The 27,869-nt window shown below is 40.9% G+C and overlaps 2 protein-coding genes across 7 annotated transcripts in view; one reads left to right on the plus strand and one right to left on the minus strand.

The window, feature by feature from the left end:
* Nucleotides 1-13,437, minus strand: part of LOC121943118 (actin-binding LIM protein 1-like) — a 54,877-nt gene extending 41,440 nt beyond the window's left edge. The window contains exons 1-3 of one of the 6 annotated variants that reach the window (XM_042486529.1): nt 13,365-13,429; nt 11,928-11,996; nt 11,752-11,828 (exon numbers count right to left, since the gene is read on the minus strand). In XM_042486529.1, coding sequence (XP_042342463.1) covers nt 11,752-11,764 — 13 coding nt within the window. In that variant the 5' untranslated portion in view covers nt 11,765-11,828; nt 11,928-11,996; nt 13,365-13,429. Of the gene's footprint in view, nt 1-5,916; nt 6,036-11,751; nt 11,829-11,927; nt 11,997-13,364 lie in introns of those variants that run through there. The other 5 variants (XM_042486530.1, XM_042486527.1, XM_042486532.1 and 2 more) reach the window with 5 other exon arrangements.
* Nucleotides 13,431-27,076, plus strand: LOC121943119 (FHF complex subunit HOOK interacting protein 2A-like). The gene is made up of 17 exons (XM_042486535.1): nt 13,431-13,539; nt 14,562-14,640; nt 16,414-16,583; nt 16,861-16,965; nt 17,095-17,217; nt 17,363-17,587; nt 17,678-17,874; nt 18,461-18,575; nt 18,714-18,790; nt 18,907-19,099; nt 19,545-19,708; nt 20,543-20,689; nt 20,777-20,867; nt 21,714-21,857; nt 22,895-23,035; nt 24,688-24,791; nt 24,885-27,076. The coding sequence occupies exons 1-17, from the start codon at nt 13,495-13,497 to the stop codon at nt 24,994-24,996; spliced, it is 2,232 nt and encodes a 743-aa protein (XP_042342469.1). The 5' UTR covers nt 13,431-13,494; the 3' UTR covers nt 24,997-27,076.
* The last annotated feature ends 793 nt before the right edge of the window (nt 27,077-27,869 follow it).

Consider the following 27,869-nt stretch of genomic DNA (forward strand, 5'->3'; position numbering starts at 1 on the left):
ATTTCAGAAATAACTCATCCATGTCACACCAGCAGCAATTAGAAAGCCCACAGTCATTGACCCATCTGTCCCATGCTGGAGCTACCGCTGTACTGCTCTCTGTGGCTGAGGGGGAGGAATAGTTTTGCATCAGCACCACCTCTGTAATTGCTGATGCAGGCATCCCATTTTGCATTCATAATGCATTCATCCACTGCAGTGTCAACTGTGCCACCTGCTGGATGCCCAACGACGTGCATCACTCTGCACAGGGGCGTTTTCTTCTCATCAGGATGTGGAGATATGCCAAGTGAGGCAAACGGTAAAAATAGTTAGCGGAAATGTCTTCAGCACTCCACCCTTTCTTTTTTTATTATGAAGGAAGAGAATTATGTAATGAGCTTGTGATGACCAAGGACTTGACTGGCTTTCCAAATTTTAGATGGTCAAAAACCACTTCCTGCAAGAAAATTAGAGGTTTACAATGTGGCCACTAACTTCTTAATGTCACACAAAGAGTGTCCAGAGACTGTGCCTTCTCATAATACTGTAATGGAGTTTTTGTAATTTTTGCCTCTTTTAATAATGTCTGTAGGAGCTGCTGGACATTCATGCTACACAAGGCTTGCCAAGAGCAATTCCTGAGTAGCAAAGCCTATTATCCATGGATGAAAGGTTTCTACTGTATTTGGCTCACCTATGGATCATCCATGTCTGGCTGTCCATTAATAACCCGGCTGGGGGACTATACACTGAACATCCCTCATATCAATGCAGATTAAGCACTGTTAGCGTTTAGCATGTAATTAAGGCCGTATAATTTACAGTTATAGACCCCTACCTTGAGTGGTGAAGCTAGACTAAGGTCACATTTACAGTAAACAACGGTGGTCTGTGTGGATGTACTGCACAGTTATCCCTGGGATTAAAATTAGGATTGCGGGATGCCAGACAAGACACACGCAGACATACACATGCATACTGAATGCTTGTGTAAATACTTGTAACTACACATCCTATTCCCTGGTTGATGATTTGCGCATTTCTACTAATCCGACAGACACATAGCGTGCCAGTGCAACCAGGATGAACCCCTCAACGCTTTTAGATAGCACAGACAGACCTGCCTTTCTATGGGATAATGACAGACTCTTCACCAGCTTGTATCTATTTTAAAACAGGTTACAAAACACAATGAGAACCCTTTTGAACAGCAATCATGCGCAACCTCCTTCAAAGTGTATTTCACCCAAGTTGCATTAGCATTCCTGTGTTTTCACTAAAACACTGGCTCATTTTTCCCTTTTTTCTAAGCATTTCAACAATTTGCAAACATAAAACCACATTTTTTATTCTACAATCCACAGGAGGCTGCACATGCGGACTTAGTCTCATGTGCAGCCTCTTCTTTGAGGTATCGTCAAAGACTTAGTGACCTCTGGATGACACCAGCTGGGGAGCAGAGTCAGAGCCATATATATTAAAAAGCACTCAACAAGTGAAATAATGCAGCATCGTTTGCAGTGTGGAAACTGTGAGCAACATTCAGAAAAGGGTAACGGTAAATAAAAAAGTCTTGTAACAATATTTTTTTTACAGATATCGGGTCTTAGGAAAGACACGGAAGACTTTTACCCACAAAATTGAAAACAGCCGTCAAATGACCCAGGCTTGACCTATGCAGAACTCACAGAATAAGCAGCGATTGACTGTCACTGTCACTGTTTGATAGATTTTAGCTGCATAAGCCTTGGCCTGTGTGATCTTTGATCCGGGGTCACTCTGCACAGTGCACAAAGCTTCCGTGAACCTTAGCTATTAAGTCAAAATCAAACCTTCACTGCAAAATAGAAGAAGTTGCTGCTGCCCACAGTTTTTGCAACTAAGTGCCAAGCAATGATGCTTTTACTACTGTGCCTGGCATGCTATCAGAAAATACATAAGGTCTAGAAAATCTCGATTTGTCCTCATGCCCATGTTGTAATCCTGATGTAAGCCACCATGTTGCTTCCTCATGTACTGTTGCTTGGCAAAATGCAGCAGGTCCGCCCTTGCATATGCGTTTGCATTATATAACTATGGATAGGACAGTGATTAATTTCTTTTTTGCGGCAACACTTTTTGGCGTCAGGTAGTTGTGGTTGTGCAAGTCGCACACAGGAGATCTACGCACAGGTCAGATGTGGAAAGCCTCAACAGGTCACTGTCATCCAATTAAAATGAATTAATCTTTGAGCAACGACTAATCAATTCCCTTTCAGACACCTACTTGTAAACAAAATGCCAAGCAGTGCTGCCAAATTGCAGTACGGGACCAAAACAGCAGCCCCTCATGGCATCAACAAACAATTGCTGAAGGGAAAAGCAGGTAACGAGAGGAAAGTGGATGGAAGAAAATAAAATAAATGTAATGTAAATTAAATGTGTCAAAAAATAGACAAATACTATTTCTCATAGTACTCCCTGTAAATCAGTGCAACAGCTTTCTTCATTTTTTCCCATTCACTCATTGATTAAACAATCATCACTGAAGTTGACTGTTGTTGGAGTCAGCCACAGCTTGGATGGATGGATGCAGTGGGAGATGGGTGAATACATGATTCGAATGGATGCGTCTTTCTCCTGTCCTACCTGTAGCGACCTCGTTAAGCCTCTCGCTCAGATAATATTCATTTGGGTCGAGGTAGGGCAGCTGCTCCATATATTGTTTAGGAATGAGGTAAAGGACCTCAGCCACGTGCCCATCCTCGATGATGGACATGCGCTTGACCGAGCTCTTGCGTTTCACCCGGACGCGGTCGACACTGTGGCTGCGGCTGGAGCTGCACAGCTTGCCCAGGCTGTTGAGATTGGGCAGAGTGGGCATGGTGGCACCCCGGTCCCCTTCGGTTGTCCCACAGAGAAGGGTGAAGCACTGTTGGTAGACGTCGGCCAGGGTCGGGCTCAGACCCGCTCTGAAATCCAGTCGCCTTTGGACATCAAGAACATGGGTTCTTCATTGAGGCACGAAATGGAAACAAAGGAGCCAGAGCTTGGTGGGCGAATTCACGGCAGCTCATCATAAAATCATGGCAACATCCAGTGAGGCCTCCTGTGGAAACTTCTCCTGTCCTGAAACCCTCCACCTGTCACTTCAGATCTGCGGTGGACATTAGACGTGGAGCGCTGATGTCCACCTTGAGGTGGGGACGCCAAACGGCAGGCGGCATGTATGACAAAGCACTCTGCCGCAGGTAGATGCAGAGTGAGAAACAGGGAAAGAAGCTTACACTATGAGTGTCTTCAGCCCAACCAGCCTAGTGCCTTAAGCAGCTTAGGGCTGACGTCGAGCCTATGATTATCTTCTGGGTGGGGTTAGGTAGCTCTTCATCAGGCTGGGACAGTGTATGGGGGGAGTCTCTATACCTGATGTGACTCATGTGCATCCCAATCACTGCTCTTCTAATTCACGTGTCCAATGAAGAGATGAGATTCTGTCAGACCTTTCAAAAGGCAAGCACATTGTTTATTTCTGTGAGCTACATTTTAGATAAAAGTGAGACATTAAAGAGCTGTATGCAGCATTTTAGAACACTGACATAACAGCAAACAACTACTTGCAGTGTAAAAACATTGTAGGCTAATGGTGTCTTGAGCAGAGAATAAAGTCATGCTCCCTCCGTGTGTGTTGTAATCTGAGCCGCTCTGTTTTTTTGTTTTGCAAGTGCATGTTAGTGCAACACACTGGCCACCCCACTGGCTAAGTAAGCACCACCACTCTGTTCTGCACTCATATGGTGGTACTGCTGATAATGCCCCACCAAACCAGGAACTGTCCATTTATCCCATGGCCCAAAATTCAGAAAACCTATTTGTCAGAAAAATATCCCACTGGACCAGAAACCATTTCTTGGAAGGCCAAAAAAACTAAAGCTCATTGCTCTGAAGTTCCATTTCTCCGAAAATACACACTCCATGCAATTAGACAACCCAATTGCGTGAATCTTTGCATTGTGCATTTCTCTGAACTACAGATACATTACATTTGTCAACAATGCTGTGGTGAAGGTGTGGTGATATTTAGGCGCAAAAAAACACTTGGTTATGGCTCAGAAAAGTGTTTGGTGGTGCAAAAGCAGCTGGGAAAGCAGACATGAATTTGTGAAAAATACTTGGTTTCGGTGGCTCAAATTATGCTGAAAAGGCTACAAAGGGTCGGTAAAAACTCCCAGGAACGGTGGTTTAAACACTGTCGGACAACTGAAACTAATGGCAAGGAGTGTGTAACTTTAGAGAAATAGGGACTTCAGAGTAGTTGAGGTTTGTTGTTGGGTAAATGAGCTGTTGCAAAAATGGGGCTTTTGGTCATTTACCATTTTTAGCTCTGTCAGCACATTTGCTGTGGTTAGCACTCTTCGCACCTTAGCACCATTAGCTGCTAGCTGCCGGCTCAACCACCTCCATGTTGAGAGCTGCATGGAGACAACCTTTGAATCATAGTTATGCTCTGAATGGTGCGTGCAGCTCATTTAAACAAGATCCTTTTATGCTCACAAAGTGTGTTTTTGAGTGAATTTGCTTTGCATTAACCGAATGGATGCATATCAGCTTGCAGCATCACAGTGATCCAAGACATACTTCAGGGTAGACTGCCTTGGAAGTCTGCCAGTCCTTTACAAGGTCAACAGCTAGCAAGGTCATTCCTCCAGCCAACAATGCACAAACCCACTGTTAATCATCAGCAGGATCCTTCACAATAAAAGACACTATCAGCACTGAAGCGGAAATGCCAGCAGTGGCTCTAAATTATCAGCTAAAATGATCAGGAATAGGATTTTGGAAGATTTGGTAACTTAGTAAGAGGGCATGTTCTGAGTTTTTAATCTTCAAACCATCTAATGTTGGGATGAATTTGTTTGTGCAAGAACATCTAGAGTGTTTTCTAGACAAGCCAAATCCGTATAACACAATATTGAGCTACTGAATTTTTACAAGTACTCTTTTTTTTGACTCAAAGACGCATTCACCTTCCCTGGAAATGTGAGTTCAGCGAGAGGTAAATTTTGAGTCTTCCTGGTGGAAAGTGAAAAGATAAATGACGCAGAGGGAGAATCTGAACAAATTCCACAAAACAATATAACCCCAAACACCAGTGCTGTTTTAAACCAACTTAAAACATCACATTCTTTTCAACTATGAAAACACATTGCAGCTAAGATAAGATTGTCTCCTACATACATACACAGGTTAATGTCTGAAAGTATAAAAACAGAGGAAAACCTTCCTTGACATCTAATATTCATCAAAGAGATAAAGCTAATCACAGCTATCCACTCTCTCCCAGGAAATTAAATAAATCATGGAGGTACGCAGGCATGATGAAAAGCACAGCAGACAATGACAAAGCACAAAATATCGTTTTAGTCTGGAGATATCGGGCTTGGCCTGCACTTCAAAATTAATGATTTTCCTCTTCGTCTGAGAGGGTGCACAAAGAGGGGATGGCTGGAGCTTAGCTAACTACTATTTCCATCTTCACAAGTTAATGAATTTGACTTAATTCAGGTTCCGCTTACAAGCACGCCTTCATTCAGAAAGCCTGCGTTTCACTTAAGAGTAAAGATAAAGTGTGATGGTGAGGCATGAGCAAGAAGACGAACACTCTTACACCCACACATGCAGACACATGGACCTCAGGGTAGCTAAGGACATGCTATTCTGCTGCAGTGAGGCACTGCCCTCCAATTGTCATCCACTCTGTTGTAGCTTTGATACGACTCGCAAATCAACACATAACATGCTCAGGACACACGACTGCTGTCCCTGCACACAGAAAAATCAGACGCGCACACAAATCGCATCCCAAACATTTTCCAAGCCTCTGCCGTTCCTGCATCCTGCTTCACACTAGAAGAAACACACCCCTCCTCTTCATCTGTCCCCCCCTCCCTGTCTTACCATCCAGTCCGAAGCAAGAGGTGATTTTTTGGGCGTAGTTGCAGAGCCCGTCGTAGCCAGGCTCCTGCCTCACTGTATCCCTCTCCCCCATCTCTACACACTCCCACACACACCGTCCCGTCCGGCAGCGCTTTCACTCCTTCCCCTCCTCATCAATTATTCAGGCTTTTGCCAGGACACATGCATGCGCGCGCACACCAACCGCCTTGTTCGCACATACAGCACGGACACACACAGAGACAGAGAAAAGTGCTGATGCAGAGGGTCGTGCTGTTGGAGCATGAGCAGCCCTCTCCAGTGGTCGGATAAGGATGAGGCACCAGATTAAGTTACTGCAGAATGGTGCCGTGCCTCCTTTTCCATCTACCACTGATCGTCCAGATTACACTGCAGTGTAACAGGTACGCTGTGCAGGATGTGCTTACCCCGCTCAAGGAAAGGGCGGGGAGGAGGGGGAGGAGGAGGTCAGAGCAGGGCAAGACTGAAGAAGGGAGGACTTTCTATGTTGCCAGTAATTTAAAGTGATCCAGACATCAAAATGCATTGATTATTTTCAGATCTGACTTCTGGAAAAAAAGAACAGTCTTTGTATTTGAGATGGGGATAAAAGAGAGGAGCAGTAAAGTACCAATTTATAGACTATCCCAGTACTGAAAAAGTCTGGCTGAGGAGCACTATGTGTACGTTTCAAAAACATGTGCTCTTTGAATTAAAGGACAAAAATGACTTATTTCTTTTGTCAATACGTCAAAACATTCAATGGCACACTGTTTTTGCAAAGGTTAGCTCGCTAGTCATCTCTTACTTATACTGAGGACTCATGTACCCTGTACAAATTGTGTATATTTTTATTTATTAATTGATGTTTTGCATGGAATTATGCAGCCTGTATCTGATGTTGCTGATTGTGTGATGTATCTGCTGCTTTGTCGGAGTTGACCTGAGTGTCTGTAGACTAACTTCATTGATTGCACCTGTGACAGTTATCTAGTGCTGCTCTGATTGCCTGACACCTGACATCAGCCGTGGTATATCTGTGAGCTGCCACTTGTTTTAACGTGCCCTGACGAAAACTGTGAGCTGAAACACAAAGCCGTTAAGCCAATTTATTTAAGGATTTTATTAAATTTTGCAAAACAGTGTGCCTTTGACTTTTTTCTTTTGATTTTTTGACAAAAGAAATAGCAAGTCTAACCCTCCCTCCTTTTTTAACCCCACTACTGAGTCCCAAAACACAGAAATGAATTAGGCTCCTTGACTTTAGACCTTGTCAATGTGTTTTTTGACTGTGTTTTTAGTTAGAGGCCTGAAATAACGTCCGCAGTTAACACTAGCTGAAGAGACTTTCACGTTTTGTTCCACATGAAATACATCAGTAAATACCCCACTCATGAACTTTGATGCTTTTATGCGTCTTTAAAATGACGGTTGCTAACAAGTGGCTAAAACAGACAGAACGTCATTACATCACGCTGAGCTGAACACGGCTTTACAGGGCGCCATTAGCTTTCGGGGTGATTTTTGTGCATATTGATTGTGATCACAGGCCTGAAATATTAACATTTTCAACAATTAAACCTTGCTGAACTCTGATTTATGTTGCTAAGAATCAGCTGACTTTTTATTAGGGAAAGAAAACCCTGAAATACACAAATTCAGAACACTTTACTACAATGCTTTCAAAACGGTCCAATATAAAATATGACATGCCAACTTATACAAACAGCCCAGGAGTAGCAGAAAACTGGATGAACAATATTGGCCCACATATGTGAGAACTCTGCCGCCCAACATGTTGTTTTAAGATTCTGCGCTGGAGCAGAGATAAATGGCTTAAATGGGCCGAGAGGAACAATAAATTCACCCATATATGAATGTCCAAACCAAACAGCAGAGGACCAATGGTAGCAGAACTGCAAACTATAACAACAAATGACCAGATTATGTTAAATGTCATAACTGCGGTAGGTTTAAGGGGATTTCCCACACCAAGAGGGAGAATGTACTGTAGGAGAAACCTGATAAGAAATGTCCCAACACCCCTTAAATGCCACTACCTAGGTGACCTTGAAAAATGCTATTAACTCTCAGTGGCTGTGGCCAAAATGCTCAGTTGCCTGCCCACAGGTAGAAAATAATGTAAAAGCACTATGTGCTCTGTAAACATCCCATAATAATGTAATTTTTAAAAAGGGTTTTATTTTAAAAAGAAGTTACGCAGCCAAAAGAAAGCAACACAGGAAATATGATGACACTGAAAGGTCCACATAGAGCAGTATGGCCGCAAGGGTGTATTATGAGGTGGGGTGGCTAATGGAAGGGCATCACTACCAAGGTAAGAGCTGATGGCCTTGTGCTGAGAGAGGTGGGGGGTTGGCGACTGCAAGACTGAGAGCACGGTAATGGCTGATGCTTGCTGGACAACTACGGGAGGGGCTGGTGATCATAAATGCATACTAGGAGGGCAAAGTGAAGTCATTTGAGACGTTTTTTAATTTCTTGTTTCTATGGGAAGTAAAATCAGCTAACAGGTTTCAGATCTTGTCTTTAGATTTTTTTAATGTAGGATTACTGGTATAACACAGAAACTATGTAAGCTTAGCCTGCAGCTATATATTGATATCATGAAAATAAAGTAGTAGTAAGTAGTATGATGATAGCAAATCATCAATATTTAAAGCCCCCTGGGATGACTTCAAATGGCCAACCAACAGTCAACAACCCAAAGATATTAAATGTATTAACTTATGACAAAGAAAAGCAGCAGATCCTCATAAATGGAAAGTTGGGAATGAAAAATATTTGGCATTTTGCTTGAGCAGTTACTTAAATGTAAAATCCTTTATCAATTTTTTTTGTTGAAACATAGTGAAAATTAATCAAAATACATTTGGAGTGCCCAAAATATAATAGGACTGATGTTTAGATTCTCTGCAAAGACTAGAATATGGGAAAAATATATTCTGATTTATTATCATTGTACAAACACTCTATGTCCTCTTGTTAATTATTGTGAAACATAGTGTAATTAGTGCAGTTGAAAAAAGACATTGACTTAGCCTGGACCATGACAAATATCTATGTGATTTGACATATTGTTATCTTTTTTGCATCAATGTGCCAGATTTATCTGTGATTATAAATTCATAACCTCCCATTCATGTAACCAACACAGAGGTAATTAGCACAACTGTCGGGGCTAAATGCTGTAGGGGTCTTATGAATAATGATTGGCTCTATGCAGGGACTTAAGCGGGCTAATCAGATCTATGTACCACAGGGGGGCTGTCAAGAAAACGGTGGGCTCTCAGCTCCATCGATCTCCAGCAGTAGCCATGGAGGACAGATAGGACACAGCAGTGATGGAGAAGCCGTCTTGCTACACAGGCTCAACTATACAGAGTTTGAAGAGGAGTGACATGCTACACAGCTTTAGCTTCTTTATAAATGTTTTACCCCGATAAGGATCAGGCCCATCATGATGAATCCCACTGCAGATCTTATATAATAACATTAAAGTGTAATGTCAGTATTTTTAAACCTGGACCCTTTCTTCCCATTTTTGTGTGTCTAAGTGACATCAAAAGTGGCAGCTGCGAAGCTGTGCACCGCCAATGTACGACCAATAAAATGCTTCTTTTTGCCACTGAGAGGCTCAGATTATTATTCTAAGTGTCTGACAATATTATATAAAGGATCCCTGTAACAATAGACCCTTTTGTTAAAGAGTAAGATCCTTTTTGTTTAGCCAGAAACGGCCTAGAATTGCCATTGTCAAACTCACCAGACTTCGTATAAATAAATAATAATTTTATGATTGTAAAACACACTTAATTCAAAGTTGACAAAAATAAACAGAATCAAACTCACAGAGCCCATCTTGATTCATCTTTCCACTGTTCCAACAATCACCGACTCTGGTTTGATTGAAATAAACCCTTAATTCCTTGTTAGTTGTGAAAATATGCTGGTTCTATACATGCTCAAATTACTGTTTATTTAAACTGTGTTGGACAGTGGTAATTTGTGGGCTGTTCCTGGTTAAACAAAAAGGATCTCACGCTTTAACCGAAATTTCTACCTCTGTGTGGAACCTTCTTATAATGTTATCAGACACTTCTAACAAAAAGCTGAGTCTATCAGTGGCCAAAACAAGAACTTTTAGTGGACATACATTGAGGGTACACAGTTGACCTATCGCCAACCCCCCTCCCCTTAGCTCACTTGGACAAACAATTGGCGCGCTACCTAAGCTAACAGTGGCGGCTGTCAGTGTCAAAAACATATCCAAAGAGGCGATACAGAGCTTTGGGGACAGACACTCTGTATTTCACACAGAAGCCATCAAGTGTCTTCATGACGCCGCGGTGTTAGCGTTAGCCAGCCTTTGCTTTCTTCGTAATGTTATAGCTAAGTTAACGTCAATGGTTTTCAGTTGGGTGAGCTTTAACGCCAACCTTTTGCTGCAGTTAATACTATTGCCAGCCTGTCAAAGAAAAAAACACACCGAGACTACATTAAACAGACGACATGACGTGCTAGCCTTACGAAGCTTAAGTTGTCCATAATGTTAGCTGCTGTAAGCTAACTTAAGCTAACGTTAATGAGCAAAGTTTGCTGCGACGGTGACATTACACAATGCTGCGACATTGTGTATGAGGTTATATCGGGTTATATAGCTATACTTGTCACTTGCAGCAAATTTGCGAACAATATGATGCCTTACCTTAGAACAAATGTAGACATCCTTTTTTTATCTCCTTTAAACTGAGCTGATCCCTCTACTGCCGGTGACGGCTCGTGGCAGCTTGCAGTGGGAACTCCCGGCATCTCGTGCCAACTAGCGCCACCCTGCGGTATACTAGCGGCACTGGCTTGGTAGCTTTGTGGCTGCCATAATTTAAAATAATAAATAATTTTAAAAATACCAATTTTAAAAAACTATTGTCTTAATACTTAACTTAGACATAAAAACATAGGAAAAAAGGTCCAGGCTGAAAAATATTTTAAGTTACCCCTTAAGGTGATTGTCTCTGCTTCTATCCAGCTCTCAGCCAGACAGACCGCCTCATAACAACGTACAGCCCGAACAGCTGGAGGCTCTTTCTCTCTTCTGCAAGAAGTCACCTGACACAAATCCACATAGGTCCACCTGATGGGTACTAACACGCTCCACCTGCACTGTTTTCACATGTAAGTTGATTAATGCTCAGCAATAAATGAAAGCATCTTCCTCACTCAGACAGGTTGAGATCGTTGCACCAAATTATAGTTTTGCATCTGTTTCCCAAAAGATTTTTGTCACCTCACCAAGGACAACAACCCTCGAATTTCCACTACTCCATTGTATCAACAAACCAATTAAGAATAAACATCATGTGCTACAAGTCCTCCATCGACAGCTTTCATTTAGGCAACAATTAAGGTGTGTGCATCCTTTAACTAATAATTTGCATCATCCCTGATTAACAGCATCAAATGTTAAAAGAAACAGCAATCAGAGGAGGTTCATTATCACAGCTGGGGTTTTTTTTTAAAAGGTGTGATCTATCTATAGGTTGCAAGAGTGTTCATATGAACAGAATAAGTTGCAGGCTGTATAGAAAAGGCTGCAGCAGTCAGTGGAAGCTGTAGTTTCAGCTATGTGCCGGTGTAACCTACTTACAATAACAGTGTCATTATCACAGCCTGATCCTTCCGAAAGACGACGCTTATGGGCTCTCTTCTTCAGTGCATCCATGCCTGAACCAAGACCCCCCTCCTTCCCTTAAAATTAAGAGACTTTTTCCCTCTATATGTATTGTTATGAAGGCTTCTGCGGCAAAAGATACTCACCTCTAGCAGACATGCCCGGTAGGTAGAGGCTCTCTTTTCTTTTGCCGAGATTACCAGGAGGAGATGCCCCGGTGCAGCTTTAAAGGAGAGGAAAAAGACCGGTTGACAACCTGATATTATCTGTACTTTAAGTTTTCGGTTGTCATTTAATTGGGATTAAACGCAAGGAAGCATACCGCCTGCGATTTGGTAGACTGGACTAGACTGCGCGATGGAGAGAGCACTTTCCAGCGACAGGGCGTGTCCTGGAACAGACAGCATCCTTCTTATTTTCCAACAAGTTTATGTCCATATTTGAGCATTATATCAGATAATTACTGATTTATAAATTAAACCATTCTTGTAATTCCTCGCGTGCAGCTGCCGTCGGGTCGCTTAAACGTGAAACCGGTTAGCCTACTTTTTTGTCTGGGATGACTGTGCTGTTCTGGACGTGGTAGTTGGGCTAAATCACAAAGTTGACAGGCACTCTAGAGCAATGCATGTTGTTTTTATTAATTTTCCCCATTAATCCGGATACTTTAAGAAATATATTAGGCGATCTATTGATCACCTGGATTCCTTAACTTAAGTCTAAAATCTGTGACAGTTTAAGGAATTATGACCTCAGTTTTTTTATGGGAAAAATTGCAATATCAGAGAAATAGCCCGTGTATTACAGCATATACAGTCAACCATTCCTAACCCTAGTCTTAACTGTGATCATTGGTGCAATAACTCGACTAGGCTTTAGCAATTCTTTGCAATTATTCAAATTATTCTTTCAACTCTTGAATGTGAGCTAAATATGTGTTATCCATATTGTCTATATTATTGTTCCCCTTACTCATGCAGCCTAGGTTATATATGTGTTGTACATTGTAGCATGACATATTTAATATTTCTAACTTTACACACTATTTTTATACAATGCATTGTAGCATAAGGCATAGTTTTATTTATTTTACACACTCAGCACATGATTCATAATTGTAAATATTCACACACTAGTGCTAGTATTTCTTACTATTACAGTATCTTTATTTTATATTTCTACACACTTAACATACTCAGCACATTATACATATATATACTTTTATATATTCACAATTCACATACTAGTGCTAGTTATATTTACATACTTGAGGTAATATTTCTAATGTTTACTGAATTTCTATTTTATATTTTGACATAACACAACACATTTGTGCTGGTACTTATCTATGTTTTCTACAATTCTCTTGGCATCAGAGTGACTGTAACGAACCACAGTTTTTACCCCAGGGGTCTAAACTTTAACATATATTGCTTGTGTATCGGAATCCCATACTTGCTTTTAGTTTTAAAGTGGGCTTAGTGGTCGTTGTTTCCAAGAATATTGATCATCCTCTCTGATTGAATGTATTGGTTGCTGTCTTCATTTGTATGCATTGATCGTTGTCAGTCATTATAAGCCGGTGCCTTGTGTCCTCGCGCACCCTGCTGGCGAAAAGCGGCTGCGTTTTGGCGAAGGAAGTGCCACCGTGTCCAAAGTGAGCAGACGTTACTTGAGTCTGTAGACGTCTTGTTTACAGTGGCTGTGCCAGGCCTGCGAAGACCCGTGGCCAGCAACGTGTTACGATTTTATTGCTTACCTTTATTCTTTCGTTACAAGGGTCAGTATATGAAACCTCCAATCTGGATCGAGGCGGTAGCAACAGGAAGAAGAAGATAGAGGAATTCTCTAGGTCTTCTCGGGAGAAACTAGTCCAGTCGAAGAACAAAATGTTCTCTAAATTCACGTCCATTCTCCAGCACGCTGTGGAAGCGGTGAGTTTTTTGTACTCGGAGCATGTATTTTTACACTGGCTTGCTTTTGTGTGCCGTCTGTTTTGGTTTAAATGGGCCTTTGATCGACCAGGCATCACATATCATAACGTCAGCATTAGGTTGCTAACTAGCGAGCTAACCAGTTAGCCCAAGCTAATGTTAGCGTTTTGTGTTTGTCCTGTCAATTTGTTTGTTCTTGTTAACGATGGTATACCTGTGGTTGCGCTTCTTTGCCTGCTGTATATTACTAACACGTTACCCTGTTGTCATTTGCCTATTTTGAGCAAGTCCTTTGTGCTTAAGGTAGTTAGGCAAGCTGAGCTAGTTAGCCGCTAATATTAGTCCCAAAATGCTAACGTACCGCCGTAGCTAACGTTGGCTATCTGGTTTCAAACATCAGGGTCATATCACGAGGAGTGGTGTCGAAACGGCCGGACAGCCTTGTTTGATGTTGCGCAAACATTTCAGCGTTAATATTAAAGGGTTAGTCTGTGGGTTTTCTCGCACAGGCATGTTTGAAGGCTAAATGTTAACGTTAGCCAGCCAGTCAGCTAGCATTAACTAGCTAGAAACCAGTATTTACCTGCCTGAACTGTTTTTAGGCTGCCTCACGTCAAGGGTTTCAAATAATTGGCGTTTTGCAGGTGAACAAAAGTGATCACTTATTATAATATTAGCTTGTTAACCCAATATTCTGCCATATAGCTTGCTGGTTTGTACGAGAATAGGATCTATTACCAATGTAAACCTTTATGTCACCCAAAAGTGAAAGTGTAATCCCGAATTATTTAACAGTTCTGACGACTTCTGGCCCGTCTTTAATCACAACACATCGATCAAAGACATTAGAGTATGTTTGAAGTCAATAGACAGTTTCCTCGAACAAACCATCCCTATCGCTCTTTGTTTGAACGCTGAAAGTGATTGTGGCATGTAAGCATGTTGCTATGATAATTAGTGGTTTATCTCTTGACCTCATGTAAACGTGCAATATGTTTATGGTTGCTACTTTTTCTTTTCAGCTTGCCCCGTCGCTGCCTTTGCAGGAGGACTTCGTCTATCACTGGAAGGCCATTACACATTATTACATTGAGACTTCTGGTAAGAAAAATCTGAAGAAATAAGTTGACATCTGTTATGGTTATTATGTAACCAGATGTTGTGCAGCTTGCCTTCGAATTTGTTGATACCTTTTGTACTAAAAGTTTGAGTGCAATGGCAGGAAACTAAGCTTGTTCATACAGCATGTAACTGTACTTATTATTGTCAATATGTCACATTTTAAAAGATGATTAGTGCACATTAAAATTCACTTGATCTAAAAGTGTTGCATCATACCTGTTTAATTAAAAAGCCTGCAAATGGCAGCTTTTGAAAAGCCTTATCAAGCAATTGCAAACACATAATTTTTTTTCTCAACCACAATAATTAATTTATGAAGTTTTCTCATGATCAACTAAATAATCACCTGCTTATGTAGCACCACTTTATAAATAAAGTGAAGACAGGCAGTGCCATGGTAGTGGTTATACGAATCCAAACTAAGTGGAAAAACCAAATTGTGTAGTATGCTGGGAATGCCTTGCTGGTTTAGTTTGCAACAGACTTCAGCAACTCTGTGTGGAGCAAACCAGCCTCAGACTATGAGTGCTTCCCTTGTGTTTGCCTGTGAGATCTGCACGAGTAGAACTGATGCGCTTTGCATTGTGCCAGGTTGCAGCTAAGATGAACTTGGCGGCTGAACATTGTCATTTAAAACCAACTTTCGCATGAACTACTGCCGCGTTGTCAGTGTATACTTTGGGCCTCCTAATCTTTTTCTTAACTACAAACGACTGATTATTTGCAGCAGTTCTCCCATTTAGGCCAATTTAACAAAACCTTGAACAGCTGATGGGGGATTATCTGTACTTTGAGTATTATGCAGCTTAGCTTGTTTTCAGGGAAATTTACTCACTTGTGATTTAAATGAACTTGATCTATTATTCTTAGGTCACTTTGAACCAGCTTGACCTTCATCAGTCTGTATGATAACTAATTTAAGGATTTATTTGATCGCTTTAATTAAAGCTGTTGTTGTGAATTATCTTGGTTACTTAACAAAGTTTTTGGCATTGTGTGCTTTATTAATTTCATCACCATATATATGTCCAACGTTGTTATTGAATTACTTGACCCACACTAGCGACCCAGTGCATAATTAGTGTCAAATGAGGATAGCATACTTAGGCCAAATAATAACACTATTATTATGGCACACTTATAACTGAGCGGGCTTCAGTTTTGAAATCACTGTATATAGTCATTTGACGGAGAAGGGAAAAGCTTATTGAAATTTGAAATATTTCATATCTTCATTGCCCCCACCCCCATGCACAATACTGTTTGTCAGAAGTCATTCTATCACAAGCAGTGTCAAGGGATAGCCCCGTTCTAATATGTCATGCTTCCTTCATTTACTGGGATTTGCTGTTTTGTAAACACATTGTTGTTAGTAACTCACCACTTGCTGCATTTGCTTCACATTAAATGTATTTACATGTAAAAGCAGTAATTGGATTTAACTGTTAAGCCATCTAGGAAAGTTTTCACACAGCCAGACAGATTAAGTAGTGCTAGCAAAATTTGATTATATTATCTCTTTTTTTAAATGCACAAAATGTTAGCAAATCAGAAAATGGACTGTATTATATCAGAACAATCAGCTTTTTGCATCTGGATTAAAGAAATTGCCACACAAGAGCAATGTAGTTTTAACAGTTGTGTTTTTGTCTGTGAGCAGACAGTGAAAAAAAGTGAAGTGGTTTGGCACTTATGTTGGTATCTTACAGACATGCAGAGGTTCTGACATGTTTCTGTGTTTTCCCCTATCAGATGACAAAGCTCCAGTCACAGACACCAACATCCCATCCCACCTGGAACAGATGCTGGACATCCTGACCCAGGAGGAAGGGGAGAGGGAGTCTGGAGAGACAGGACCCTGCATGGAGTATCTCCTACATCATAAGATCCTGGAGACTCTCTACACTTTGGGCAAGGCAGATGTAAGGCAGTCATGCTTTGGTAACTACATGAATTATACCTTCAGGAAAACATACATATCACCATATGGTAGTCATATGTTATGTGATATTGGATGAAATCGTGTGGAAATCAAGGTTGAGCCCACGGAGGTTGGGGTGCAGGGTAGACACAATACAACGTGCAGTGGTGGTTTAATTAATCGCCACTGTGAGCTACTTATCCATGCAAGGTGGAGACACTTTTATATTGGTACGAAATAAAATTCTAACATTTTCTATTTGTATGATTTCCCATCAGTGTCCTCCAGGGATGAAGCAGCAGGTGCTTACCTTCTACACAAAGCTGCTAGCACACATTCGTCAACCTCTCCTGCCACACATTAATGTCCACAGACCTGTACAGGTGAGAAGTAATGCAATATGGATTTCAGTGTATTTTTGATATTCCTTTTTAAAAATGGTCTGTTAACCGAGGTTATGTAAGTTATTCATGACTTTTTTGTCCCCTGTGGCTGTGACATTCCTCTGTCAGAAACTGATCCGTCTGTGCGGGGAGGTGCTGGCTGCTCCGACAGAAAACGAAGAGATTCAGTTCCTTTGTATAGTCTGTGCCAAACTGAAGCAGGACCCGTACCTTGTCAACTTCTTCCTTGAGGTGAGTAACTATGACACCAGGGAGGAAAAAAGTTGAGCAGTACATTCATAAATATTAATCTGTATATATTACCAGCAAAAGTCAGATCCTCGCAAGATTTTTAAGCTCACAGTTCAGGTAATATTTTATGTGATGTTATTTGCAGAACAAGTCAAAGAGGCCTGAGGCAAAGAGTCCGGAAGAGACTGAGGTGATGAAGGAGAATGTGTTGGCTCCAGACACTGGTCAGTCTCCAACAGAGGAGCAGGTTGACCACCCAGAGGAGCCTCAGGCTGCAGCTGCTGCCTCCACCTCCAGTCCAACCAGTAACCATAACAACAGCAGCAATTACAATCTTGTCACCTCGCTGCTTAACCTCACAAAGAGCCCTGTAAGTAATCCCATGCAAATAAATTTTGGTGATTTACTGTAATGAATTGAACATTTGTATTAATATTTTGTATCCATTTTCCCTCCCCAGGATGGCAGAATAGTAGTGAAGGCATGTGAGGGCCTGATGCTGCTGGTCAGTTTACCTGAGCCGGCAGCTGCCAAGTGTTTAACTGAAAACACTGAGCTCTGTGAGCTCCTGACCGACAGACTGGTCTCCTTCTATAAAGCCCTACCACAGTCCATGGACCCCTTGGACATTGAGACAGTGGAGTCAGTCAACTGGGGGTAAATGTCTTTCCAGTATTTACTTTATAAAACAACTTTATATAGCCCTTTTCACAGACATAGACCACAAAGTACTTCACAAGGGCAATGTACAACACAAGAAAGAAGGCGCAGAAGATTAGGTGACTACCAGAGCCTCGTAGTTAAAACTGCACAACCATTTTGCACAGTTAATAAAAAATACACAACAAAGATCACAAAACAAAATACAGAGCAAGGGCATGAAAGTTACCCAAACGCCAGTTGAAACAGGTGTGTTTTTAGCAGACTTTTGAAAGAAACCACAGAGTCAGCAGACCGCAACGGTGCAGGAAGAGCGTTCCAAAATTTTTAGGTGCTACAGCTTCAAAAGCATGATCGAAGCAAATGCGAGAAACAGACAACACATTTTGTGTATTTAGTGGCTTATAAAACATATTTTTCACAGATTTTAGTTGGGTGACGGTATGAGGTTTTGATTTGATTTGTCTTAGCAGGTAGCCCTAAAATAGCATTCTCTGTAAAATGCTATTTTTAGTGAATAATTTGGTAGAACTTCATCAAACATTTAATATTTGTTCCCTGTTTCTCTCTGTCGCTCTTTTAGTCTGGACGTGTATAACCTGAAGGAAGACGCTGCTGTGTTCACAGGGAAGAGGGCACTCATCTCCTTCCTGTCCTGGTTAGATTACTGCGACCAGCTCATCAAAGAGGCTCAGAAGGTCCTTAACCAGTGTTGACTCACTGTGTTTTGATGTGTCATATTGTAGTCAGAACTGACAGAATAAAAGAAGTTGTTTTCGTGTCTGAAAGCCACAGCAAGCTGAAGCTCACTCTTGTATTTCTTTGCTGTTTTCCAGTCAGCAGCTGCAGTGATGGCAAAAGCAGTGAGAGAGAGATTCTTTGTGTCTGTTATGGAGCCACAGCTTATGCAGACGTAGGTCTTGCTTTGAATCATCAATCAGTCATCCTTTATTGAAATTCTTGTCAGTATGTCATGTGTCGTGACTGCTCGTTAACACATTGTGTGTGTGTGGGGGTGGGTGCACACAGGTCCGAGGTAGGCATCCTGACCTCCACAGCCCTGCTGAACAGGATCATCCGGCAGGTGACATCAGAGGCTCTGCTGCAGGAGATGATTTACTTCCTGCTGGGAGAGGAGAGAGAGCCAGAGACTTCAGCCACGATGGCTCAGAATCCACTCAGACACCGACTCATCGAGCACTGCGACCATCTGTCAGACGAGGTTCTTATCACATAATTATTCAGGATGTACCTAATGAATGTTCCTTTATTATCATTCAGGTCTGGCTGCTCAGACCCCCTTTGGCCTTTTTATTTCACTCTTTCTATTATTATTATTATTTGACCTCTAATGTGTCTTCAAAATGAAAATCATGTATCCATAATTTCTTTTACTGATTTGATATTCAAAAGCACAAATGGCCATCTGCCCTTCAAGGATTCTGAGTTAGTGAATCATATGATTAACCAAAAGCACATGAATTTTAATTAGTATCTAACAGAGCCGTTGCACACGTTTTCATCACACAAAAGAGAGATGAATCATCTCTTTGATGTTTGAAACAGCGACTGCCTACTATCTCTGTCGGGGAGCAAATCCTTGGCATGTTGCTGTTTGGTTTATTTTTTTTGGGAGCTAAGCCTTATTCTTCCTCCTGCATCCCCAGATCAGCATCATGACACTGCGGCTATTTGAGCAGTTGATCCAGAAGCCCAACCAGCACATCCTCCACAGCTTGGTGCTGCGTAGCCTGGAGGAGAGGAACTACTTGGAGAACAAACCACAGGAGGAGCGGGAGCCCCTGGAGAACGGGCAGCCCCATGATGCCGTGTAAGGACCCGCCTTTGACCTTAGACCTCCACGAGCTGCCTTTAAAAATCTTGGAAAAGCATCAGCACACACACAAACACAGCAATGAAAATAAAGTGAATGCATCAAGTAGCTGTGTTTCTCACATTTGACACCAATTCAGCTCAGCTGTGCCTTATTGTATGTTTCAGTTGGTGGGAATCTTTTCAAGACATGCTTTGTTAACTCCTTGCAGACTGGTACATATTGTGCCATAGCTTGTTTGATTATTGACTCTATTGTTTCTATAAATGTTCCTGTTAGTGGCATAACTGTTTTCATGCAAAGAAGTTAAGTCACCAAATGCAGCACTGTAATAGTGGATTTACATGATCACATTGTTCTTAGAGTGTGAAATGAATTCATAGAAGGGTTGATGAATGTCAGTGACATTTGCATAGCCACATAAATACAGTAAATATACCTAAGATACAGTAAAAGTAATAAAACTTAATATCTATGTAGAGATTAATTAAGTTCCCACATTACACAACAGAACTCAGAGAGGGTGGAAGGTGGCGTGCAAAATCAGAACGCCCTAACATGCTGTCATTCTGTATGAGACCACATATTTCCACAGTTTAACTACATACAAGAATACTGACAAAGTGGGCTTTGAATTTCTTTGAATTTCTACCAGAATGGGGAGTAGAAATTAAAATGGCTTTCATTTATACAGCCAGTGGCTGTCTTTCCTCAGAGCTATGCATCATGTCGAGAGATGCATAAAACTAAATCAAAGGGAGCATCTTTTTGTTATGATGCACTGATCAGAACCAGATCGTGTTCTCGTATCAACACGTGTTCTCCCCACAGAGACCTTGAGGAGGATCCACTGTTTGGTGATGATCTCTCTCCAGATAGCAGGCTGTCTGGTTCTGATTGGCTGAGCTCATCTCCACCGCAGAGTCCTGACCACTCAAAGTCTGACGGAAAGACAGAGGTCCATAAAATTGTCAACAGGTACACAGTCTGCTCATGATAAAATTAACAGCATGTTTGTCCTTTTTTCCAATATAAAATTTAACCATTAAATTCTATTGCCTGCAGTTTCTTGTGTTTGGTGCCTGATGAGGCGAAGTCATCCTATCATGTTGAAGGCACGGGCTATGACACCTACCTCAGAGATGCACACAGACAGGTAAGGCTAGTTCCACTGTATGTCTAAAGCGTGTTTTCCAGGTATTTCAACATTAAACTCATTACTGAGGGAAGTCTATAGATAGTGTTACTGTTGCAAGTAGAGATACGTAAGGTCCCGTGGTCACTGAAAACCTGGAGAAGTCATGGAGTTTCACCTTCTTGTTTTCCGGGCCTGGAAAAGTCATGAAATTAGTAAAATCTTCGAAAGCTTTGGAAAAATCATGCTGTTTTTTTTATAAGAAAAATTACGAAAAGTTTATTTTGCACAAATGTGAAAATTTGCGATCAGATTCACCATAAAAGACATGAGAAAACAGAATACATTCCATGTAAAAAGTATAAAACTAGGTCTCAGAGATACACATTCAAGCAAATGATGAAAATCATTACAGTAATCTTCCATTGATATTCTTCAAAGTAATGTAACATAACAGCAAATGTATTTTCTGTAGCTGCTGCTGTAAAATAGCTCTAAGATGCATCGATGCATGACTTTTTGTTTTCCGTCACATAGCTTTCTTCATTTTCTCCTGCCTTCTGTCTCTATCCATGTATGAAAGCTTGTTGGAATTATGCATGAATAGAGGTGTAATCTGATCTATTTAAATAAAAGATAATAATGTGACAGTGTAATTTAACATTTAGGATCATGAACCCCAAACTATGCCCCACTACTGCTTTTAAATTGTCCTACGTTTTTGAGATGGAGAAATGTTTGTAAAACATTGTGAATGGTCATGGGATTTTTTTGTTGGTCTTTGAAAAGTCATAAAGTTTTTAAATTTTGTCAGTGAAAATGTGCTGGAACTGTCATTACTCAGTGTCGTTGAATTTTCCTCCTCAGTTCAGGGACTATTGCGGGGTCTGTCAGCGGTGGGACTGGAGGGGCAATCCAAAGCCTTTTGAGAAGTGTAACCTGGACAGCCCATTCTTCGAGGGGCACTTCCTCAAGGTTCTCTTCGACAGGATGGGTCGCATCCTGGATCAGGTCAGTTTGATCCACCATATAGCAAACAGCTGTTGTTACACTGGCATCATTTAGTACAACTGCATGCTTTGATGTTGTCATGTTTATCTCATCTTTGTGAAATACCTGTTGGATTGTTAAAGCTCCACTCGTCTAGATAGCAAGACACCCACAGTGATGGTAATCAGAGAAGCAGATTTGGTTGTAATCAAATCCATGGAGCAAAAATAAAAGGTAGCCTGTTGCTCATGGAGCACCACTTGAATCATAAACTGCCTTTTAGTTGATGGAAATACATAGACCTAATTTATTCCAAAATGATCTGAAATGGAAAGTTTCCAGGGCAAGTTTTTGTGCAGTGAGTCTCAAACTGTTTAATCTAGCCAGACATGTACAACCATATTCCAATGAATATATTAAGCTTTTTTTGCATGCAAATCAGCACAAAATGTTACGTAAGGTCAAACCAAGTAAGAACCCTCTTTTCTGTTATTGATTCTCACAAAACCTGACTTTTATTTACTTAGTTTTGTGTTTGAATGAGCAGATCAGCCTAAACCATTTCTGCTCAGATTTTATGTTCCCATGTACCCAAAAGTTGTTATTCCGTGCTGCAAGAAAACACTGTTCACTGTGATTTAGCAAAAATGAGGCCCACTAATGAAAAGTGCAAAGAAAAATGGAGAGATGATGCAAATGAGCTGCTGATTATGCAAAGTCTTTTATTTTTTTGAAACATAAAAAAAAAATAAATAATGATCTCTCACCATAAACTCATTTGACAAATGGCATTAGATGGGAATTATGAAGATGACTAACAGAGATTCAAAAGTAAAAAGCACTTTTTGGCAGCTCACAGGTTTCTCGTAGCATTTAGGAAATCATATCTACAAATGAGTGCTGTGTTAATGGATGAGTCTGTCATTAGAAGCTTCTGAGTATTGTGGCATTGTTATTTATTTATACAATAGCAGAGCTTCTTCACACAGGACATCTTGAGTTTACTCTCATCATCAGTCCTCTGTAGTTTTATATCTGATGTCCTCTCTGTCTTCCAGCCGTATGATGTCAACCTGCAGGTGACCGCCGTGCTGTCCAAGCTGTCTATGTTTCCACACCCCCACTTACACGAGTACCTGCTGGACCCTTATATCAACCTGGCTCCTGGCTGCAGGTCTCTGTTCTCTGTCATCGTCAGGGTAAGACAGATTATAGTGATTATCTTATCCATCACTGATTGCAGACACTGCTGTGCTCACAGCTACAATCACTGGGTGCTTTGAGAATTGTCTTGATCGATGTTTTTGTTTGTGGTTTTTTTGTAAAGGTATCTTGAACTGTTTGAAATTGTGTTTCAAAATGTTAAGTGTAGCAAATAATTGTGTTCAACACAGTTGTTGCTCTTTATCTCTTGCTAGTGGTTTTGATAGTGCAAGTTTCTGTGTGAGTTTCACTTTCCAACAATCTTTGGGGCATGCTGCTGCTCGACCTGTTTCTTACTGGAAGAACTGCACCTCTGTACAGATTTGTTTTTCTTCTGTGAATCACTCCAACTGCTTTTCATTGAAATCGATCCCAGTAGCGCACAGAGTAAAAGCCGGTGCAGACGCTAACGTCCTTATTGACGGTCTTGTTCGTTTATGGTAGTTACAGTAATGTCTACAGTAATACCCTTTTTTAACCCAAATTAGTGTATTTATGCAGGATTTTTAAATGCAGGAAAACCAGCGTAAATAAGTTCTCATTGCCAGGTCCAGAAGACAAGTATGCCTTTCTTTTTTGTTTTTGTTTTTGGTAGTTTCTTACATTTTGTCGTCATGAATGAGCTTGAAAGCTATGTTAGTAAACAGTAGCAACCCACATGGAGGCCAGTGAGAGAGAATGTTCTGGAAGTGACAGATATGGCTGAAAGCATTGCGTTTTTTGTTTTTTTTTGTGTGTGTGTTGTCCGCCCGTCCCATTCTTGTGAGTGTGATATCTCAAGAAATACATAAGTAAATCTCTTTAAATTTGGCACTAATGTCCACTTGAACTCAACGATGAACTGAATCGGTTTTGGCGCTCAAAGTCACTGTGACCTTGCCTGTCTGAATCTCATTAACACAACATCTCAAGAACACTTTATGGGATTTTTTTTCAAATTTTGCACAAACTTTCACTCTGAGTCACAGATGAACTGATTATATTTTGGTGGTCACAGGTCACTGTGACCTTGTATCTGTCTCATTCTTTTGAATGCCATATCTTAAGAAGGCCTTGAGGGAATTTCAAATTTGACACAAGCGTCCACTTGGACTTAAGAACTAACTGATTAGAATTAAGTGACCGAAGTACTCTGTGACCTCTCGAACCATGTTTTTGGCTCAAGAATTCGCACACTAATTATGACGACATTTCACACAACTGTCTGATAGGATGAAATGATGACGTGATGGCATTTTATATCCAAAAAGTCAGCTTCACTGTGATATCTTAATGTTTTGCAAAAAACACTTCTCTGGCCATTACTCAGCATCATAACTCAGAAACAGAAGGTGAGACATTTGGTCAGATACTGAAATGGTGACGATAATCTTGGGTGTCCAGGTTGAAACGGTGCTGACTGTATAGATCGTCTGTGCTGTCTGGGGGGAAAATGTGTGTGAAACATCCATGTTTTCACAGACGTGGAAGTTAGCTGTGACTGCAGCTTGACTGGTTCGCGGAGGCATGCATCTGAGAGGCAGTAACTCCAGTTTGTCGAGTTGGAAAAGGAGCTTGAGTGTAGTAATGATTTAAGAGTGTTGCACCTTTACCCAGAGATGGAAGCAGTGTTGTTGTGTATGGTAATTGTTTCGTGTTTTTGTGTTAGGTGGTTGGAGATCTCATGTTGAGGATTCAGCGCATCCCGGACTTCACACCCAAACTGCTGCTCGTGAGGAAGAGATTATTAGGTTTGGAGCCAGAGGGCATCAAGTACGTACTTCCACTCCGTTGTCTGCTCTTATCTCTTATCTCTGGGTTAACCTTTAGTGTGCACCTCTCACCTTCCTTCTGTTCTCACTGTAGCATCGACCACATGACTCTGCTGGAGGGGGTGATTGTGCTGGAGGAGTTCTGCAAAGAGCTGGCGGCCATTGCCTTCGTCAAATACCACGCGGCCGCCTCTTCATCGCCGTAACCACCCTACTGTTCATCCACATGCCTGGGCCAGGCAGACAGGTCAGGATTTAACTGGGCCTTTGGGGTGTGGTGGCACTGGTGTCACAGGGTCAGCAAAACATTACCACTAACTGTTCATCCCTGTAAGACTGTTAAAGCCCACACAGACGGGTTCATCACTCCCCCTCTTCTGGCCTCTCGGGCTCCACTTTTAAAAGTCTTTGGTCTTGTTTTTGAGAAGGTCAGAGCACAGACACTGCCCAGCCAGCAGAGGAATAAAGAGGAGGAGGATGGAGGTGCAGAGAGATGGTCATTGGACTTCTTTCAGCCTCTGTATTTGTCTCTCACTGCCCCCTCACATACCATCTTTCTTCCTCACCAGCCAAAAGATGATAGCTCTGTAATTACTCTGTCAAGGAGAAAAAGATGTTTGTGTATTTATTTTCTGTCCCATTATCACCCATTTGTCATTGCCTTAGTGTGGTATCGCACCTTTCAGTTACAGAAGATTGTTTCCTTTTGAAACACTTTTATCTGAACTTGTCATGTTTTGTCTGTTTGAAGACAAGAGGCTGTAGAGAGAAAAAAAAAGCCGTCAACCCCTAGTTGTACCCTGTAGTTACATATTGAACTGTAGTATTTACGATACTGCACTCGTATTTTAAATGCCAAGTCCTATTATTTATTTGTTTGCTTTCAGGTTGCCTTTTTTAACTAATGTCATATTAAGATCTAATGAATTTAAAACAGTCAAAAGTGAGGACTGACTAAGCAGATGCTATTTACTTTTTGTTTTCCTTGTATTAAGTTTCTAAGTGCTTGTGCTCTCTAAGCTCATCTGTAGTCACCATCACCCAAAGACGTCACCATCCATCACATTTTGTCAGTGAAATGGTGAATTTTTGCAAAGGATGTGAATTTGCACACGGACCTCATTGCATTGCACTTGTTACATTAGTGAAATTTCATCATGCTTTTAGGAGATATCAAGTTGGCATTGGTAGAAAGAGACATTTGATTCCACATTAGATTTTGTTCTCCAGACCCAGTGTTGCATTTCTCACACACCAGTGTTTATTTTTATCCAAGGGATACTGTGTTTTTTTCTTTTACATCATTTAATCCTCAATAATTATAGTTAATTCTATGATACAGAGAAGCAGACCTCTTCATTTTATAGACCGGTGTCTTAAATGCATTATTAACTTAGGACATATTGTAGTTTACAGCAATGGTTCCAGACCTTTTTTGGCTTTTGATCCCTAAAACAAAGCTATGACTATTTGGTAGTTTGTCTGCAAGTTTTGAACAGTTAGACCAATTTGTGAACTTCTGAGATTGTTGTCTTTACTTGAAATTATCCAGTTAATTCACAGGAAACGAAGCGAAGATTCGAGAAAAGTCTGAAAAAGTCTTTGTAGCAAAAATACATCATTCTCCCATATTGATTTTCATCTCGTGACCTCTTAAATTTATCTCAAGACCCAGTCTGGACAGCACTGGCTAACAGTATCCTAAAAATTCCTTAGTAGCTTATCATGACTTTATGTGCGGTGCTGCGTTTACTTGCAGTGTTACCTTTCCATCCTGTTCTTGAATGACGAGGTGTTGTGTATTATTGGAACAGGTTGTTTGGTTATACATTACCTGGATATCTCGGGAGGGCGTCTGTGACTTAATCACCTCAAGGATCAGAGATTCATTACATAATATTTGAATTAGTCTAAATCAAGATGCTTCGTAATGTAACTTTGGTGTTATATTCCCAGTGTGAATGTTTCCATGATTATCGAGCGTGTTTGGCGATGGGTTTGTTCATGTGTGAGTGTAATGGTTTATTATTACTGTGGAGAATGGGCGGAGTCATCCATCGACGCCATGAGCCTTGAGCCTTGTTTTTTTTCTTCCCTTCTCTCTTTCGTCTGGTCCCACTTTAAACCCATCACTCAAGCACCTAAGCTACATTATGCAACTGCTTGCATGGAATCCGATTTGCACATTGTCTTTCTTCATATATGTTCATAATGTAAATATACACAACAAAAAGCTTTTTGTTTTTCTCCAAATGTTTTCATAAACCAAAAAAAAAAAATCTAGGATGTACCAGGAGTAACATTTCTATTTTATGGGAAACTTTTTTTAAATTGTCAAATCATGCACATTTTTTAATCAACTATCTTTCCAACTTGTTCTGTACATTTGTATATTGTATGTGTACAATAGCAATAGAGATATACTACCTGGTGTAAATGCATGCTTACAGATTATTTTTCATCGTTGAAAGAGGGAGAGAAAAAAAAGGCGGTCCGGCCATCTGTGATGATTCCTTAGCTGTCAGCACTATGTTGTTTTAAGACACTGACAGGGAGATATGATGCCTTACTTCACACTGTGTATCTCTGAGGACTCCTAGAATTGATGTGTAACGGGATTTCTGCTTCACTACCGTTTGTTGTGATCTTATTATGCCTATCTCTTGTGCTCCATAGACTTTATTTGGTTTGTGAAGATGTACAGGACACTGTAGTCAAAAATCTGATGCCAACTGTTTGGTTTTCTTTTGTTAGCTTCGACCAATCACTGTATCACGTTCTTTTATTTTAATCGCTGCTTTCCTCTGGTGTGAAATGAGATGAGTCTCATTATACTTTATATCTCATGGCCAGTTTGATTTCGTGATTGTGCAATGCATAACTGAAACATTAAGGTAAGATGCATGCTCACTCCTCCTGCCTCCCAATGTCTTGCAGAGTTAATTGTAAGTGATGCAGTCTCGTTCTCTGAGGCGTTGGCTGATTTATTCCTAATCAGCTTGTCTTCATTTCAACACTGCTGTTATACAATGTGTTAGGTTTCATTCAGGACAAATATGGTTTCTTTAACATCCTCCGT

This window comes from Plectropomus leopardus, chromosome 5 (assembly GCF_008729295.1).
Source record: "Plectropomus leopardus isolate mb chromosome 5, YSFRI_Pleo_2.0, whole genome shotgun sequence".
NCBI lineage: Eukaryota > Metazoa > Chordata > Actinopteri > Perciformes > Serranidae > Plectropomus > Plectropomus leopardus.